This window comes from Lissotriton helveticus, chromosome 1_1, assembly GCF_964261635.1.
Source record: "Lissotriton helveticus chromosome 1_1, aLisHel1.1, whole genome shotgun sequence".
NCBI classification, from domain to species: Eukaryota; Metazoa; Chordata; class Amphibia; order Caudata; family Salamandridae; genus Lissotriton; species Lissotriton helveticus.
Genome location: NC_136057.1, coordinates 1,150,077,226 through 1,150,097,116, shown reverse-complemented (window position 1 = coordinate 1,150,097,116; position 19,891 = coordinate 1,150,077,226). Strand labels below are relative to the sequence as shown.

Genomic DNA, 19,891 nt, shown 5'->3' with positions numbered 1-19,891 from the left:
TGGTGAACTGGTCCGAGAAAAGGTCGCAAACAAGAAGAAGTTTGGTCCCTCATATCGTGCTCCAGTTCCTGTGCTTGGCGTGCAGGGTATAAGAACAGTCATTTTGTCTCCACTTCCTGGTCGAAAGGAAAACAGGTACATCTCCATTGACAATGTCAAACTACACAGAGTGGCCGATTCTTCTTAGCTTGACACCTGCTATGCTGCGAAACTCTGTTTTGGTTCTGACACCTGCTGCCGGACCTGCTATTGCCATCGAGATGACTACAGTTACGAATCCTTTAAGACTTATCTATGCCTGATTTAGAGACCTGTATGGCTAACCGATCACGTTTTTCACTTGACACTGACTCTGCCACATCAAAGTCCCCCTCAAAGATTTAGATTTTTGCTGTTTGGTTTAAAAACATTTTTTAATTCCCCCCTGGACTTACATTTGGCTGGTGCTTTTTTAATTTTTTTTATTCATGTCCATTGGATTTGTGGTGTATTTTTTCCGTCTTGTGAATGGACACTATGTTAAAGAAAGAACAACAATTAGATAAATTGATGGAACTTTGGCCCCCCACTCCTCTTCACATAGAATGAAGAGGGACCAGACTTTTGTGAATATCACTGCTTGACCTGTCCTAGATGGGATAGTATGGGATGCTGTAAAATGTCAAATCCACGGACCCACAGAGGTTATTAATGTCCCTAATGTACTTCGTGTTTCAATGGGGGATGTGGTTAAACAAAATATACGCTCTGATAATTGGGACGTCCAAGCCGTAGAGTTGTATAACCTAAGTCGCATGTTCTGGGTTGTCTAATCATTGGTTCCTTTGCTATAGGACAAAGAGCTAATGTGACACTGATGCTAGCTGGTTAGGGTTTCTAGGCACTGAGGTGAATTTTTGGTACACCACAATTCAATGAGGTCCTGGGTCTCTGTGCACAGTTCTGTGTAGAAGCAGAATCCCTCAGACACTATCATGTGTGTGCCTGTATATAATCTGCAGAAATGGAGCTAAAGACACTAAATATTTGTTTACCTTCATGTTTTTCTGTAAGCAGTATTCTGGATATGAAATGTTGGCAGAGAATATTTTGAAACTTGATATTGTGACATACATCTGGTTTGTGACTGCTACAATCCTGCAAGGTGTGGTCAATATTGTGGCTGTAAGCAAATACCTATTTTTGCGTGATCAGCTCCCTCTTTTGGACTCATCTTGCTGGTTTTCAACTCTGTTACACTGGATCCCTGAAACCAGGCCCCAGCGCATATGCTCTGACCCCTAAACAATATGTAGAATTGGCTAATCCTTGATTAGTGTTAGAACGGGGGTTTCTGGTTGCCAGGGTGTGCACCATGCACACGCAGGAACCGTCACTCTAGTCAGGGTAAGCTAGCTACTCACTAAAAGATAACCTTTGGTCACCCTCGGGTAGTTTGGCACAAAGCAGTCAGGTTTATCTAAGGAGGGAATGTGTAAAGCATTTGTGCAAGTGTTAACGTCGGAGACTCAATGCGTTGGTCCTGATCCGTGCAGGCGATGAAGGGTTCATCGACAAACTCCTTTAGAATGCAAATTCTCACTTTCAAGGACCCAGGGCTGCATTGGCACACTTGTAAGGGCAGGTGTCACAAATGGCAGAGTGCAGGTGCTGTTGCAGAGGTGAAGGAAGTCTTTGATGGCCCTAAGACTCAGAATGGGGGGACAAGCCAGCAAGGCGTTTGAGTCACTCTGGGTTCAAGTCAGATGGGCCCAGTTCTTATCCTTAGCAGGGCAGATGTCAGCAGACAGCAGGGCAGCATAGCAAAGCAGAAAAGCAGCTCTTCCAGGGCAGCAGTCAAGCAGAGTGTCAATTCTTGTAGCACAGCAGTCTTTACTCCTTGCAGAGTTCTTCACAGGTACAATAGTGTACTGTCTTGTCAGGGTCAGAACCCCAGTACTTATACCCAGTTGTGTCTTTGAAGTGGTGGTCACTTCAAAGCAGGCCCTTATTGTGCACAGGTCCCCCTTTCATCCCAGCCTGCACTTCAGACTATCAGTAGGGGGTAATCAGCCCTATGTGTGGGAAAAAGGACACTGCCTATTCAGGTGTTAGTGCCAGCTACCCCTCCCTCTTCCTGCTCAGGAAGAGCTATTAGAATGCAGATAAATGCAGGTGAGTTCTCTGTCACACTCACCCTTCCTGTGTTTGTGGCTGTCTAGAGGCAATGCACAAAGTGTAGCTGTCACCTACCCCAGACTTGTATTGGAGACAGGCTACAAGGCACACAGAGTAGTAAGAGTAGAGAAATGTCCACTTTCTAAAAGTGCCCTTTCTAAAACAGTAATGTTAAATCCAACTTTACCAATAAAGGTGATTTAACATTGCCATTCTAATGATATGAACATGATGCAGCTACTCCTTTCTAATCATGAATTACAGCCTAAAAGTGTATTAAGGATATCCCAATGCCAGACTATGAGAGGAGTAGGCCTTACAGTAATAAAAATAGATTTGTCTGTTTGGGATTACTAAGACATGCAAAAAGTGCCAGTGCTTGTCCTACCTTTTACATACACAGCACACTGTCCTTAGGGCTACTTAGGGCCTACCTAAGGGGTGAGGTATGTGTAATAAAAGGGAAGTTTAAGGCTTGGCAAGTGGTTTTAAATGTCAAGTGGAAGTTGCAGTAAACTGCATACACAGGCCTTGCAATGGCCTGCCTGAGAGAGGTTTGAAAGTCTACTTATGTGGGAGTTACAATCACTACTGCATGCCCACTAGTAGCATTTAGATTACAGGCCCTCAGTATATGGTATACCACTCTACAAGGGACTAAATATGCCAATTTGGCATACACCCATGTCACCATGTTTAGTGGAGAAGCATATGCACGTTAGCACTGGTCAGCAGTGGTAAAGTGATCAGAGTCCTAAGGTCAACAAAAAATACAGCAAAAAGAAAAGGTAAGCATGCAAAAAATGTGAGGGATGACCACCCTAAGGATGACAGGTCTAACAATTGGCATATTTAACTTACCTGTAAGTCCCTAATTTGGTACTCTGCTTATACAGGGCCTGTAAGGTAAATGCTACTAGTGCACCAACCAATCAATCAATACTTTTGTAGAGCGCGCTACTCACCCGTGAAGGGGGGGTGCCGCTACTGCTCAAATAGTCAGGTTTTGAGGTGTCTCTTGAAGGTGAGATGGTCCAGGTAGGAGAACGATCTTCCTCCGGTGGTGGTTCTGCGAATCCGTGGGACGGTGGCGAGGGCGAGGCTGGTGGAGCGGAGCTGGCGGGTGGGGGTGTGGAACGAGAGGCGGTTGTTGAGGTATTCAGGGCCCATGTTGTGGAGTGCTTTGTGTGCGTGGGTGAGCAGCCTGAACGTGATCCTCTTGCTGACGGGGAGCCAGTGCAGGTTTCTCAGGTGGGCGGATATGTGGTTGTGGCGAGGGATGTGGAGGATGAGTCGTGCGGAGGCGTTCTGTATGTGCTGAAGCAGTTTCTGAAGTTTGGCTGTGGTTCCTGCGTAGAGGGCGTTCTCGTAGTCCGGTCGGCTTGTGACGAGGGCCTGGGTGACCGTCTTTCTGGTTTCGGTGGGGATCCACCGGAAGATCTTACGGAGAATGCGCAAGATGTTGAAGCATGAGGACGAGACTGCGTTGGCTTGCTTGGTCATCGTGAGGGAGGAGTCCAGGATGAATCCCAGGTTGCGAGCGTGGTCCGTGGGTGTCGGTGCGGTGCCCAGCGTCGTGAGCCACCAGGAGTTGTCCCAGGTGGACCTCCGTCTTGTCCGAGTTGAGCTTCAGACGGATGTGCTTCATCCATTCTGCGACATCTTTCATTCCGTCCTGGAAGTTGGCTTTGGCGGTGAGAGGGTCTTTGGTGAGGGAGAATATCAGTTGGGTGTCGTCGGCGTAGGAGATGATGTTGATGTTGTGTTTGCGTCCGATGGTGGCAAGGGGACTCATGTAGATGTTGAAGAGGGTCGGGCTGAGTGAGGAGCCCTGGGGTATACCGCAGATGATCTTGGTGGCCTCGGAGCGGAAGGGAGGGAGGCGGACTCTCTGAGTTCTGTCGGAGAGGAACTATGTGATCCAGTCCAGGGCCTTTCCTTGGATCCCAGAGTTGTAGAGGCGGGTTATTAGGGTGTGGTGGCAGATGGTGTCAAAGGCTGCTGAGAGGTCCAGGAGGATGAGGGCGGCTGTCTCTCCGTTGTCCATCAAGGTCCTGATGTCATCGGTGGCTGCGATGAGGGTGGTCTCGATGCTGTGGTTGGCTCGGAATCCGGACTGGGATGGGTCGAGCGAGTTGTTTGCTTCGAGGAATGTAGTCAGCTGTTTGTTGACGGTCTTCTCGATGACTTTAGCCGGGAAGGGAAGAAGAGAGATGGGGCAAAAGTTCTTGAGGTCTTTGGGGTCCGCTGTTGGTTTCTTTAGAAAGGTGTTGATTTCTGCATGTTTCCATCTTCCAGGGAAGGCGGTTGACGTGAAGGAGCTGTTAACGATGTTCCGGAGGTGGGGTGCGATGATGGTGTCGGCTTTGTTGAAGATATGATGAGGGCATGGGTCGGAGGGGGAGCCGGAGTGGATGGCGTTCATGACGCGGGTGGTGTCTCCAGTGCTGATGGGCGTCCATGCGCTGAGGCTGGTGGTGGGGGTTGTTGGTTTGGTGGCTGGAGGCGGGGTCTGGGGTCCGAAGCTCTCGTGTATATCTGTGATCTTGCGGTGGAAGAATGCGGCGAGGGAATCGCAGAGGTCTTGCGAAGGTGTGATGTCGTTTTTGCTGGCGCTGGCGTTGGAGAGCTCTTTGACGATGCTGAAGAGTTCCTTGCTGTTGTGGGAGTTGTTGTCAAGCCGCTCTTTGAACGATGTCCTTTTGGTGGTGCGGATCATCTGGTGGTATTCGCGGGTGGCGCTCTTCAGGGCTGTCATGTTTTCTGAAGTCAGTTCGTGGCGCCAAGCTTTTTCGAGGGTTCGGCAAGCTTTCTTAGCTATTTTGAGGGCGTCTGTGAACCATGAGGTTTTTCTGTTGCTAGTCTTGCCTGGGGGTTTCTTCAGTGGAGCGAGGTCGTCGGCGCAGTTGGTGATCCACTGTGCGAGATTGTCTGCTGCGTCGTTGGTGTCAGGGGTGTCAGCAGGTGGGTTCTGGCTCAGCGATGTAGTCAGTTGGTCTGTGGTGACTTTGCTCCAGCATCTGTGGGGGATCTGTAGCGTGTGGTGGTGGGATGTGGTCTTCTTGAAGGTGAAATGGATGCAGCTGTGGTCGGTCCAGTGTAGTCTGGTGGAGTGGCTGAAGGCAACGTGGCTGCTGGCAGGGAAGATGGGGTCGAGCGTGTGGCTGGCATAGTGGGTGGGGATGTTCACCAGTTGCTTGAGTCCAAGGTTGTCGAGGTTGTCGAGCAGGGTGGTGGAGTTGTTGTCGTTGTTTTTCTCCAGGTGGAAGTTCAGGTCCCCTAGGAGGATGTACTCTGGTGAGGCTAGGGCGTGTGGGCTGATGAAATCGGCGATGGTTTCGCTGAATTGTGTCCGTGGGCCCGGGGGGTCTGTAGATGAGCGTTCCTCTGAGGGTGGTCTGGGGGTCGGTGTGGATTTGGAAGTGTAGGTGTTCGGCGGCGGTGAGTGTGTCTTCAGCGTTGGTCGTGATGCTGATGGTCCACAGCACCTATCCTATTGTGCCTCTACTGAAGTAACAAAGTAAAACATATCTTCAGGCTGCGCCTGCAGCCTGAATGTGCAAAATCAACTTGGCAAACTAAATCTTTTGCCAGGCCTAAACCTTCCTTTTTAAAATTGGTAACTCCCTCCTAATGTAGGCCCTAAATGCCCCCCATGTGCAGGGTGAATGACATTTAAAATGTAAGACTTGTTCTCAAGTTTTACATCTCCTGGCAGTGAAAAATCTCCAAATGAATTTTTACTATGGCAATGCTTTCATTTCCACAGAAAAGCGCTTGGCTACATTATAACACCTTTTTATGTATAACTCCAGTTTGGGAATATTTAGAACCTTGGTTCAACTGCTCAAATTGTTATGACTTTATTATTATTATTATTATTAATAATTGCATTTATTACGCGCGACAGCTACCCACAAAGGGTTCCCTGGCGCGAAAAATTTGTAAAGAGATCATAACACTGATAGTACGCGGTCTAGATGTTAAATAGCCAGGTTTTTAGGCTTTTGCGAAATCTGCCGTAGTTGTCTTCCAGACGAATTGCAATGGGCATTGAGTTCCACAACGTAGGGTCTAGATAGCAAAAATAATTCCCTCCCACGCGGGAAAGCTTAAATCTGGGGATCGCAAATTTCTTTTGGGTTGAGGACCGCAATGATCGAGACGGACGGTAAGGGAGGACCAATGACATCAGGTATTTAGGGGCTTTAGCAGCATTTATTTTATGCATAATGCAGAGCGCCTTAAATCTAATCAGATTTTCCACCTTCAGCCAATGAAAATCTCGGAGATATTGAGAGGTTGGAGTATGTCTTGGGATTCTGCATAATAACCTAGCCGCTGAATTCTGAATTACCTGGAGCTTACGGATTGTAGCCTTATTTGAGCCCAAATACAAGACATTTCCATAATCTATACGGGAGGTGATCAGGGCATTTACCACCGTCTTCTTTGTTTGCTCCGGTAACAACCAGCAGATCTTTTTCAACCACTTCAAGATGGTAAAGCACGTTCCTGCATTTTTTTCTACCTGTTTGTGTATCTTGAGTGCATCATCTATGATGACTCCAAGATTGCGTGCTTGTGCCACTGGGACCGGGATCCTGCCCTTCTCAGTTGGCCAGTGGTGAGGGCCCCACAAACTTTTATTATTCCCTAAGATAATAACCTCCGTTTTATCTCCGTTTAATTGGAGAAAATTATCCTGCATCCACCCTGCTATTTTCTTTAGACCACTTTTCAAGATAGACTCATCCTTCCCTGTCTCTGATGTCAGAGAAAAAACAAGTTGAGAATCATCCGCATAGGAAAACATCACTAGTCCTGTTTCTTCAACAATCCTGGCCAAAGGGCTCATATATAAGTTGAACAATAAGGGACTTAAAATCGATCCCTGGGGTACACCATGTTCAAAAATATGTGTTTCTGAACATGCGATCTGGGAGAAGACCTGAAAGGTTCTTCCCCTCAGGAAGGACGTGAGCCACTTCAACGCTGGACCGCAGATGCCGAGTGATTGCAGTGTAGAAATTAAGACCATGTGAGATACCGAATCAAATGCGGCACTAAGGTCCAGCAATATAAGAGCGACCGTCTCTCCTTTGTCCAGACGACTCCGGATGTTTTCAATAACACCCAATAACGTGGTCTCTGTCGAGAAGCCCGCTCTAAACCCAGATTGACAGGATGGTAGCAATTCATGGGTGGTGACGAATTCAGTTAGGGTTTAATTCACATGTTTTTCAAAAAATTTTGAGAAGATTGGTAACAATGAAATCGGCCGAAAATTTGAGGGCTGATTTGGATCTGTTCCCACTTTCTTCAATAAGGGGTGAATCATGGCATGCTTCCACTCGGACGGTACGGTATTTTCATGCGGGGACGTATTTAACAGGTTCGTGATAGTGTCCAGTGAGTCTATGGAGAGTTTTTAAAGTATTTTACAAGGTAAAGGATCTTTAGGTGATCCTGACTTAATAGAACTAAGCAGTTTAATTAGGATTTCTGTACTCAGTTTTGGCCAGTTTTCCAGAGCGTTTCCCCTATTCAGAGGTAGCTCCACATCCAGTCCATCCGCTTGCCCCCTCAAGGGAGGGAGTATGGCCCCAGGGTGTAGTTCATCGTGCTTGGCTATCGCTATCCCTTGATGGATTTTATCCACTTTCTGTATAAAAAAAGACGCTAAGGCTTCACATTGACCTTTACTTAATTCCAGAGGACTAGCTACAGTTTTTGATCCTGCCAGCTCTTTAACCATTTTAAATAACATTTGGGAGCGGTTTAAAGCCTCTGATATTGAGGAGCAGACATAGTCAGCTCAAGCTTTATCACCGAGAGACTGATATCTTTTCAGCTTGTTTTTATATTCTGTTTTTGCTTCTGATAGATAGTGTTTTCTCCACCTACGCTCCAAAGTTTTACATTCTGATTTTTCCTTTTTTAATGCTTCATTAAACCAAGGGGCAGGTGGCCGACTTCCCTTGCACTTTGCCTTGGAAAAAGGAAGACAAGTATCTATGGCCACCCTTAGCCAATCTTGAACTTCGTCTGACAGTGACTGAGCCGACCGGTTGGGGCCAGGGCGATGGGCATCTAAGTGATTATTCAGAATTTCAAGATCGAAATTTTTCCAATTTCTGATCAGCCTTGGTTGGTCCAATGGGACGTTAACTTCCTGAGCGGGAATCTGTACTGAGAATCTAACCAAATAGTGGTCTGACCAAGTAAGTGGAAGTGCCGGTAAAACATTGACATCCTTAATGTTGGAAATAATAGGATCTAACAGATGGCCTGCACTACGAGTTGCTCCTGTATTTAATAACATCAAGTTCTGGGCAGCTAAGTCCGATATAAATTCTGAGATGATGGTACAGGCTGAGTTCTCCAAATGTATATTAAAATCTCCGAGGAGAGAAAAATTGGCAGCTGACAGAACCATGGGACTTATAATATCAGGTAGTATTGTCATCCAATTCAGAGCTGAGCCTGGTGGACGATAGACCAGCAAACCAGAGAATGTAAAATTAGGGGTAATCGCCAGCTTAAAAATAGCCGCCTCCCCTTTGACAATTGGGAGTCTTGTAAACTCACAACTATATTCTTTTTTAAAGAGAACGGCTATGCCACCTCCTATTTTATTAGAACGGTCGAGCCTAACAATCGCATAATTATCAGGCACGGCCACTGCATCTCTCTTGGAGCCATGTCTCGGTCAGAAAGAGGGCGTCCCGATTTTCCTCCACCAGTAGATTAAAAATGTCATATTTGTGCATGGGTAATGATCTACAATTTAAGCTCAAGAGCGAGAGCATTTTAACGTTCTGTTGTGGTCGATTTCCCTTTGGATATTTCCTTTCTTTCCCTCTATGTCTAGTCGTTGTGGATAAACCACAATTCCAGCAGGAGGCAATTCCAACTTCTAGATGTAAAAAGGTACAAGCCTTCTGTATGGGTATTCTCAAGTCTCTCAACTGCTTGGAGCTATACTTCAAACTGAAACAAGTGTTTTTACCAGAATTAGTTTTCTCCTTACTCCTTCCTTTATATATATTACTTGCTGGCTCCAATTGAAAGGAGGAATGGCCAGGGAATATGGCCCTAGGCCCGGTCCTTTGGCGCGCCTTCGGCACGCCATCGGCGCGCCCGCTGCGCCCGTCCGCTGCGCCTACGGGTATATGACGCCATTTATGTTATGGAGAAGCGGAAGGTCAGGGCAGCTAGAACGCTAACCTTGAACCTTCAGCAAGATGGCGGGCAAGGAGGAGATCGTCGGTTCGATCCCACTCTCAGCTCCAAATCGGCTCTGAGTGGGGAACAAACGTGTGGGGCTTAAACAGATTAAAATGCGCCAAAACAATTTCAAAGTGGTCCAGTGATTAAAATACAACAGATAGCGCCACAACCTCCCGGCTTTCCGCCTCAAGAGGTGTTGCAAATTACAGATTTACCGCGCCTGTGTGAACGCGCCAATTTATGCAACCAAGGGCGGAAGGTCAGGGCAGCTAGAACGCTAACCTTGAACCTCCAGCAAGATGGCCGCCAAGGAGGAGATCGTCGGTTCGATCCCACTCTCAGCTCCAAATCGGCTCTGAGTGGGGGATGAACGTGTGGGGCTTAAACAGAATAAAATGCGCCAAAACAGTTTCAAAGTGGTCCAATGATTAAAATACAACAGATAGCACCACAACCTCCTGGCTTTCTGCCTCAAGAGGTGTTGTAAATTACAGATTTTACAGACGTTAAAATCCAATCTGATGGTCAAGTCAGATATTAAATTGCTATTTTACAAATGCCACTTTTAGAAAGTTGGTGTTTTCCTACCTAAAACCTCTAGTAGCCTTTTCTGTGTTAATCCCCAACTGACACCTGGCAGCCTTCTGGAAGGTGTGAATGGCTGTCAATAAAGGGAACACAAGGACCTTGGCTAGGAGGAGGTGTGACCACCTCATGACAGAATGGCCTGGGCGATGTGCACACCAACTGCACACGCTTTAAAGGGGCATCCCTCCCTGTAACAGGTAGATGTAATTCAAACGTAGACTTGACCCTGCCATTGTCCAAGTAGCTAGAGTGGTACCAATCCTAATGGGGGAAACCTGTTCCAGAACTGGTTTGTTGGGGGAATTCCTCTTTCCAGTAGCCAAACCTGCTGTTGCTGGGTTTGTGCTCAGGAACAAAACTATGCTTGGGACTATAGGACATCGGCATGGAGAGCGGATACCAAGCCAATTCTGAGAGGAGTGGTGCTGAGCGCAGCTGATGTGCATTTTTCTTCAGAGGACACACTATCTCTCGGCTTTCTGATAATTACAGCTTTTTGCTGTAAACAGGTATGCAGTACGCTGAATCCCAAGAAACTCTAGGTACAAGTTAGCTATTCCATCCTTTCATAGTATAGTGCATAGATGTAGTCTTTAGGATGTTAATGTGACAAACAGCTACATTTCTTTTTCATTCATATGAGGCCTACCCCTCTCATAGGCTACCATTGGGAATTTCTTAATACGCTTTTAACTGTAATTTCTGTTTAGAAAGGAGTAGCCTGCATCTTGTTTCATATCTTTGGAATGGTAATAATAAATCCTGTTTTAATGGTAAAGTGGGATTTAACATTACTGTTTTAGAAGATCCACTTTTAGAAAGTGGGCTTTCTTTGCTCTTACTGGTCTCTAAGCCTTGCAGCCGGTCTCCAATACATGTCTAGGGTGGGTGACAGCTACACTATGTGCATTCCCTCTACAGGGTTGGACTGGCTTCCGGGCAGTTTGGAATGCTGCTGAGCTGGGGGCTGATTTTGTTGATGGGGACCTGCATGTACTAAACGAAATTCGTTTAGCTTTAATTATTTCGAAGCACACGCAGGTCTCCATGAACGAAATCAGCCCCCACCACAGTGAAATCCGCCACCAGCTCGGCAGCATTCCAAACTGCCCAGTAGTTAGTCCGGCCCTGTCCCTCTATACAGCCATATCACAGGAAGAGTCAGAGTGACAGATAACTCATCTGCATTCATCTGCATTCTGATAGCTTGCTGTAGTCAGGAAGAGGGAGAGGGAAGGGGAGCTGACCTTACACCTTAATAGGCAGTGTCCTGTTTTCCACACAAGGGGTTGAATACCACCTACTGATAGTCTGGATCCAGGGCTGGGAAGAGAGTGGGCTCTGTGCCCTTCAAGGACCTGCTTCGAAGTCACCCCCACTTCAAAGGCACAACTGGGTATAAGTACTAGGGCTCTGACCCTATGAAGACAGTACACTACTGGACCTGTGAAGAACTCTTAATTGGAAAAAGAGTTTGCACCGGGTTCAGTGCACATTTAAAACACGTTACACACTCATATATTTGGACCACAACACACAAAAATGCTATATAAACATATAAATATTGAAAAAATATTTTATCTTTTTATTATTTTACTTCATTTGTTATTTTTTTGAAGATATAATTGATCAAAAACCACAAAAATACATACATAAATAATTCTCAAAAAAACACATATATTCAATAGAAATAAATCATTGATACATAAGAATCATAAAAAACATATTTTCCAACCACCAGAAAAAATTCATTAATACATATGAATCATGATGAACAGTTTTCAACCACCAGATAATATATTGTATGTCCCAACCCTACAAAAAAGGGAAAACAGGTGTTGAAAGACAAGAACCTGGAACAAAATACCCCTAAAGAATTAAGTAGACCCATCAAAAATGTGTATTGACATCTGTGTATAATCTTGAAAGCACTGGTTGCAGTTGTAAAAGACCAACGCGTTTCGGCAAAGCCTTCCTCAGGGCATATACTTCATACCAGTGGTTTTACTACAAAAAAAGACATACATAACAATATAATTATGGTCAAAAAATAATTGTGCTATATACATAAAATTCAAACATGTCACCTTAACTGACGATCGTAAATCCTAGATACCTGACATAAAACAGAGTCTTCAGACACATTCCAAGTATTGTTATATACTTATACATTCACTAAAGGAGCACCACAAAGAGCCATTCATCTATATTTCTTCTTTGGCCAACATATATAGAACATTTATTCAGGCCTCGGCTCACGCTAGGCTATTTTGCTACCTATTATACTCTAGGAGATAATATCAACCTCTCAGGTCTTATGCCTAAATCCACCTTCACTCCCACTATTGACCAGTTACCATCAGAAGTGGCTATCTTTGAGAAATGTTTATACAACAAATTCGTCCATATGACGAAATATGTTCAAAAGACTCCATTTAATCTGACTAGAGATGAATATAAGGTGCTGGGGGATCTCAAAGCGAAAGCAGACAAGACAATCAAGGCCTGTGACAAAGGTGAAGGTATTGTGGTATATGATACTATTACATATGTGGTCAAAATGGAAGATATGCTTGGTGATACCAAATTCTATTCACCAATTAATAAAGATCCTACTAAACAGGTTATGAGCAAGATACGTAAGTTGAGTACTCGAGCCCTGCGGGAGGGAGATATTTGTGAAAAAGAGTGGGCTTATCTAAACGTAGAATCACCAAAAATGGCCAGTATCTACGGCCTTCCTAAAGTTCATAAAGATGTAAGGGACCCTCCCCTTAGGCCCATAGTAACCACCATAGGCTCGGTTACTGAGCCTTTGGCAAAATACATGGATGGCATTCTATGCCCGCATGTATCAAGAACCCCAGCTTTTGTGCAGGACACGAGTCACATTATTAATGTAGTGGCGAATGTGACATTTTGCCCGGAGAGACAGTTCCTAGTGATGATGGATATAGAGGCCTTGTGTAGCAATATACCTATTGAAGGTGCAATAACAGCGGTACACTGGTTCATTCATGCATATAAGATCAAATGCCCATCCATTTTCATTTTGAAGTGCCTCAAAATCATATTGTCAGACAATACTTTTGAGTTTAATAACAAACTCTATAAGCAAAATCAAGGAGTAAGCATGGGCGCATCCTGCGCACCGACTTTCGCCAACATCTATATGTCGCTTTTTGAGAAACAACATGTCTTTAATGAAATTGCACCATTCTATGAATCAGTGACCAAATGGTCGCGATTCATAGATGACGTGTTCTTCATATGGAATGACAGCTGTGAAACCCTGCTAGAGTTTATGGAATGGATCAACCTGTGCGATAGTACCATACGTTTCACACATAAAATTAGCACGAGTGAGGTTGAATATTTGGATGTGGTTGTCAGATGTAGTGAGGGGGTTCTGGTGGTCGACTTATACTCTAAGCCGAGTGCCAGGAACACCTTGCTGCATTATGACAGCTATCATCCAGGTGTACAGAAAAACAGCATACCCTTTGGCGAATTCCTACGCCTTAGGCGCAATTGCACTAACATAAGTGACTTTGATAAGAGAGCAGAAATAATGAAGCAAAAATTTCGGGACAGAGATTATCCTAAAAAGATAATCCGGGACTCCTTCAAAAGGGCCAGATTCTTTGATCGCCAGCATCTGCTCTATAAAGTTAAACCTAAAGAAGATCCTCCATTAATTTTTATAACAAAGCACTCTATGTTAAATGAGAGGATTAGACAGGCAGTGTTTTCCAGCTGGCATATTTTGAATATTAATGCTGACAAATCAGAAATGATGCCGAAACCGATGTTCGCCTATAAGCGCAACAAAAACCTAAATGATCATGTTGTACATTTGCGCATGAAAGCCGTTGTGAACCCTAGACAAATGAGTATTATGGGTACAAGAACAGTGACAGGTACATATAAATGCACTAGTTGTAAATCCTGCACCTCTGCAATAGAGGGTCCGACCTTAGAATTCAATGGACGTACTATAACACCGAGTAATTTGAATAATTGTAAGACAACACATTTGATTTACCTACTTATTTGCCCTTGTGGCTCAGGATATGTGGGTGAAACTGGCAGATCCCTTAATGTAAGGCTTACAGAGCATAGATCGGCTATTAGAACTAAAAAGATATCAGCCCCTATGGTTAGCCACTATCTGGAGAAAAGCCATTCGCCCGAAGATATACTGTGGTATATACTAGAGAGAATCAATCCAAAAGAAGGCAAGTCTTCTGAAACCATCAGGAAATTAAGAGCGGTTTTTTGGATTTTTGTCCTAGGGACCTCAGTCACGGGTTTGAATTCAGAAATACCTTGGGAAAAGGCAATTAAGTGAACATCAATAGTTGCTGCTCACTTGATTGAATTAGTATTACCTTGGGATCAGACATTTCAGTAAATAACAATAGTTACTTACATAGGTATATCTAGTTTGCATTGCGGATATAGGTGATTAAATCGTGGAAACTTTTTTGATATATATCTCTTATTTGTGTTGAGCTTATCTCTCTGGGTTATGGCTGGATTTATGTGTCTTCAGGGTGTAAATGAGTAATTGTCTTACCCGTAAATTTGTATAAGATTGTCTAGCCCCCTTTATGTCCATTGCCATCTATATGTCATTTGATCAGCAATGTTGCACCTTTTTGGATGCCCTTTATTGTATTAAAATATATCTGTTATAAAATACAGGAAGGGATAGTTATGTGGCCTTTTATTAAATTTGATTAAGTTACGTACAAAGTATGTTACAGTGTTACTAGTCCTCTTAAATATGGAGGGCGTCTTATTATGCCTTTAGTGGCTCATTGTTACACAACGCACCGGTTGCCCACACTATCATGGTGCCGAGTTCAGGATTGGAATACACGGATAGGCCGACGGCGCTACGTGTTATGTCATCCTTGGCTAATCCTACTAAAATCAAGAGATTAGATGAGCGCTCGGTATGGACGAATCAGCAATCGGGATATATACTAACTCGATATACCATAGAGTCCATGAGAGACTAGACAAGGTAACGCTCAGCAACACGTGAATATGGGCGGAGCCCGACACGGCCTTCAATTATATCACACTATTTAAAGCGCAGCGGCTGTGCAGCGCGTCTCTGTAGAAGAAGCTATCGAACCGGAGTAGGGACCTACCGAATAGACGCATGATTTGAATTAATAGAGGTAAGACTGGGGCCCCGGACTCTCCATCAACTGTTATAGTTTAGTTTACATGTAGCCTTAGTTACAGCTGCCTTCGCGAATTTATCCTGGGTATGTCCCTGAGTGTTATGTTCTATATTTGTTAGATCGTTACCGTATTGCGGTCCTGATAAGCCGTGAGATAATCTGGTTTGAGAGAATCTCTGCTGAGTTTTCTGCTAAGAAGTCAGATTAATAGAGGTAAGAGTGTGGTTTCTTATTGAACGTATGTAGATCTGGTAGACACTATTTAGGGCTCTCACCATTTTCTATGCTAGATACTTAATCGGGTTTTCGTGTTTCTGTTTTGTTTTTAATACCTGTTAGATTGGTTAATGAGCTGTAGCCTTGAGAAACATGCAAGCTATTAGTGCGGCGGTCGTCCTGAATCTTTTTGGATTATAAATCGATCCTGAATACATGGAAGGATTTTCCTTTCGGTAAGAGCATTAGGTTTTTAATTTTGGGATCTAATGTAGTTGTAGTCCAGCTGATCAAACTCTATAATGGCTCCCCCTTTGGATCATATCTCTCATGCACCTTGTGCCCTTTTGGGTTTTCTCTTCTCCTTCCCTCTCCAGATCATGCAGAGTTTTACTGACCCTCGTTTGGAATAATATCCAGAATACAGACGGTTATGTCGATTGTTTTTATTTATAATCTTGTTCTAATGTCCATATAGAAAACATACGGCAGACCTAGCAAATAGGAAGAAGGTTAGTAAATCTATAGTTTATTATGGTGAGAGGCGCTTTGAGATGCATATATAGTACACTAAAAGCAACAATTTGTATATTTATGTCTATTTTGGCCATTATTGAAATTTGACGAATCACCGAAATATCACCCGTTGTCCCTTTGGGTTCGCAACTGATTCAATTACAAGCAGTAATAGATTTGAATAGGTATGTATTTGTAATTTTTGTATTCCTATTTTATCTAACACAAGATACAGGTGACCTAGGAATGGATATATAGGAGGGTGATCATAAAATAGTTATGCTGTCACTAGTATTCCTACTGAATCCCTAACAGCAACTATAGACATATTGGCTCTTTAACTAAGGGTTGAGTTCCATCCAAATAACAGAATTGACCTGTTTGGACTGTAATGTATAGGGTGGTGGTTCTGATGTGTATTGGGTGTCGTGAGAACTCCCACTAGTACCATACAAAACATATAAGGCGCCCCTAGCGTGAGCCGAGGCCTGAATAAATGTTCTATATGTAGGTATTAGATGTTGGCCAAAGAAGAAATATAGATGAATGGCTCCTTGTGGTGCTCTTTTTGTGAATGTATGAGTATATAACAATACTTGTCTGAAGACTCTGTTTTATGTTAGGTATGCAGATCTCCCTGTGTTTTATCTAGGGTTTACGATCGTCAGCTAAGGCGACATGTTTGAATTTTATGTATTTAGCACAATTATTTTTGGACCATAATTATATTGTTATGTATGTCTTTTTTTGTAGTAAAACCACTGGTATGAAGTGCATGCCCTGAGGAAGGCTTTGCCGAAACGCATTGGTCTTTTACAACTGCAACCAGTGCTTTCAAGATTATACACAGATGTCAATACACATTTGTGACGGGTCAACTTAATTCTTTAGGGGTATTTTGTTCCAGGTTCTTGTCTCCCAACACCTGTTTTCCCTTTTTTGTAGGGTTGGGGCATACAATATATTATCTGGTGGTTGAAAACTGTTCATAATGATTCATATGTATTAATGAATTTTTTCTGGTGGTTGGAAAATATGTTTTTTATGATTCCTATGTATCAATGAATTATTTCTATTGAATATATGTGTTTTTTTGAGAATTATTTATGTATATATTTTTGTGGTTTTTGATCAATTATATCTTCAAAAAATAACAAATGAAGTAAAATAATAAAAAGATAAAATATTTTTTCTATATTTATATGTTTATATAGCATTTTTGTGTGCTGTGGTCCAAATATATCAGTGCGTAACATGTTTTAAATGTGCACTGAACCCGGTGCAAACTCTTTTTCCAATTGAGTTATTTCCCTGTGAGGGTTTTATCCAATTATACAGGGGACCCTTCTCTTTTCCAAATAACCAGTGAAGAACTCTGCCAGGAGTAAAGACTTCTGTGTTTCAAGGATTGCCACTCTGCTTGACTGCTGCTCAACTTCTTTTCTGTTTAGCTTTGCGGCCCTGCTGCTTGCTTTTCTCTGCCCTTCTGAGGACAAGGACTGGACCCATCTCACTTGAACCCAGAGTGACTCCAAGGGCTTGCTGATTTGCTCCATGTTCTAAAGTCTCAGGGCCATCAAAGTATTCCTACAACTTTGTAACCGCACCTGGATGCTACCATCTGTGAGCCCTGCCCTGACAAGTGTTGTCAATCCAGTCCTGGGCCCTTGAAAGTAAGCTTCGGCTGTGCAGAACCATCAAAATGGATGCAGTGACAACTTTGTGCCGATCGGAATCGATGCATTGCCCTTCGACGCAGGAGCAGATTGCCGACACTGCTTCAACAGACTGCGCGACTCAATGATGTCAGACAGCGTGGCTTGCTGACGCAGCACCCGCATCCTAATGGGGTTCGTTGACGAAGACTTCTTTGGAACTGACGCATTGAATCTTCAACGTTCACGCTTGCTCCATCCAAGGTACTTTTTCAGCGAGACCTTTGTAAGTCCTGCAGCCAGCCAGCCCTCCATTGCTGTCGGACAAAACTTTGGACCTTAAGTGACCCCCTGAGCACTAATTGCTTCTAAGCACCTTTTTGAATTGTTCTTTAAAAATTCATAACTGGTTCTACATATTGGATTTTTGTCATTTTTCTCTTGTTTTATTCATAAAATTAGTCTCTACTTTTTTAAACCTGTGTTCAGTATTTTTGTGGTGTTTTCATTGTGTTACTCTTTGTGTGTGTGTGTTGCACACATACTTTACACATTGCCTCTTTAGATATGCCTGACTGCTCTGTGCCAAGCTACCAGACGGTGAGCACAGGTTATCTTTTAGTGTGTGGCTAGCTTACCCTGACCAGAGTGGTGGTTGATGCTTGTACAGGGTGCATACTCTGACAACCTGAGGAAACCCGAGTTCTAACAGACGCTGCCTGGCAGCCACTGTTAACAGTAGGCGGGGCTTGCACCTCTATGCCTGGCCCATGGTGCTACTATTGTCTTCTGCGGAAGTGCCCTAGGTCAGACATAAAAGAAGTTTCACTTTGTCTAGTGGGTTTGCCAGATGGCGGGATTATGGCCTCGGACTAAGATGCTGTCTGTCGGAGTCTTGAAAAAACGATCCTAGAGGAGCATAACAACATTTTTATAGGTGTGAATTTTTCCTTTTACTATTAGACTACTTTGTATACCTACATATATGGTCATTCTTGTCTCCTTTGCTTTGTTTTCAGTGTGTTCCATCTGCTGTTGTGTGCTTCGCAGGAGCGAAAAACAGGTTCAATGTGGTGAGCGTCTCTGCCTATTTTATGCCCTTCATATGTAATTTTTTCACGATTCAGATTTTCCTGTTTGCAGTAAGTGAAAATATAACATGTTTCACTGCACTTGTTTTTCAGATACCCAGTTTTCAGATCCTGTTTGTTTCGACGTTTGCTGTTGCCTCCACTTGTTTAGTTTGGTTCGGATGCAAATTAGTTGTCAGCCCTTCAGCAATTAATGTGAGTTGTGACCGATTATACTGTTATGATTCCAAAATTGTACTACTCATTTACTGTCTTCGAATATTTTGAAACATCATTTTTTAGCCACTTACAAACGTTTGTGTACTGATATTGAAGTTGCTAAATTAAATATTCATAACAGCGTTGATAAGAGGCCAAGAAATATGCAAAAAGTGAATACATTTGGTAGCTGAGAAAATTAATCGGTCTCATTAATTTACACATTTACCACTGTCGAATCTCCTCCCATTTCGTCACACGTTGCCTCATTTTGAGTTGGGTGCATAGCTAAAATTGGGCACCAACTTTTTGTGCTTGTTTTTGCACTGTGTAAATTGCACGATATTCTAATTTTTTTGCTACTCTTTAAAACAGGTGTAAAATCTCAAAGGTGACCCTGTGGCAATGACATTTATGCCAGATTTATGTGCAACTATTTCATCCCACATTTCGAGTGGCCTTTTAATCCATTGACTCCAGTGACAGTAGGCACCAGCCCCGTCTGAGTTACAGGATCAGGTAACTCCATGGATCTAATTTCTTTAACTCAGAACTCCCATCTGCTAAAACAGATTGTTCCCCGTGCTAAGTACTAGGGAGAAAGAATAACCAGAGGAACCGAGTCTGGACCGGTCCTTATCATCGCCCTGAGAATTCCTCTTTTGAAAGGGCCTGTCAGGGTTCAATTTGTAATCTGTCAATATCCCCCCTCTCTGGGATACCCTTAGTATAGATAGATTATTTCAGGGGTAGGGGTATTACTGTACCCATTGCTGGGGCACTTGCAATAAGGCCTTTAGTGCTAAGGAAGGCTCTTTACACTTGCTGCATCAGTGTCCTTGAGCTAGAAATATCGAGCACTTTAAACCAACATCCAATGGATCTGAGAAAAAGGCCACTGTTGGCCAATCATTTTACTGGAGGCCCTCTGTAGTACCCATTGGAGGTCTAATCTGGGCAGCTTCTGCTTGCTCCCTTTTCATTGTGACAAGATGGAGCAAGAAAATGACTCTGAATTGAGATGATATATGGTCCCAGT

General features: G+C 43.6%; 1 protein-coding gene across 1 annotated transcript in view; it reads left to right on the top strand.

The window, feature by feature from the left end:
• MLC1 (modulator of VRAC current 1) overlaps positions 1–19,891 on the top strand; it is a 304,614-nt gene that overhangs the window by 78,826 nt on the left and 205,897 nt on the right. Inside the window, exons 4-5 of the mRNA XM_078656639.1 lie at positions 18,583–18,636; positions 18,748–18,849. Coding sequence (XP_078512765.1) covers positions 18,583–18,636; positions 18,748–18,849 — 156 coding nt within the window. The remainder of the gene's footprint in view (positions 1–18,582; positions 18,637–18,747; positions 18,850–19,891) is intronic.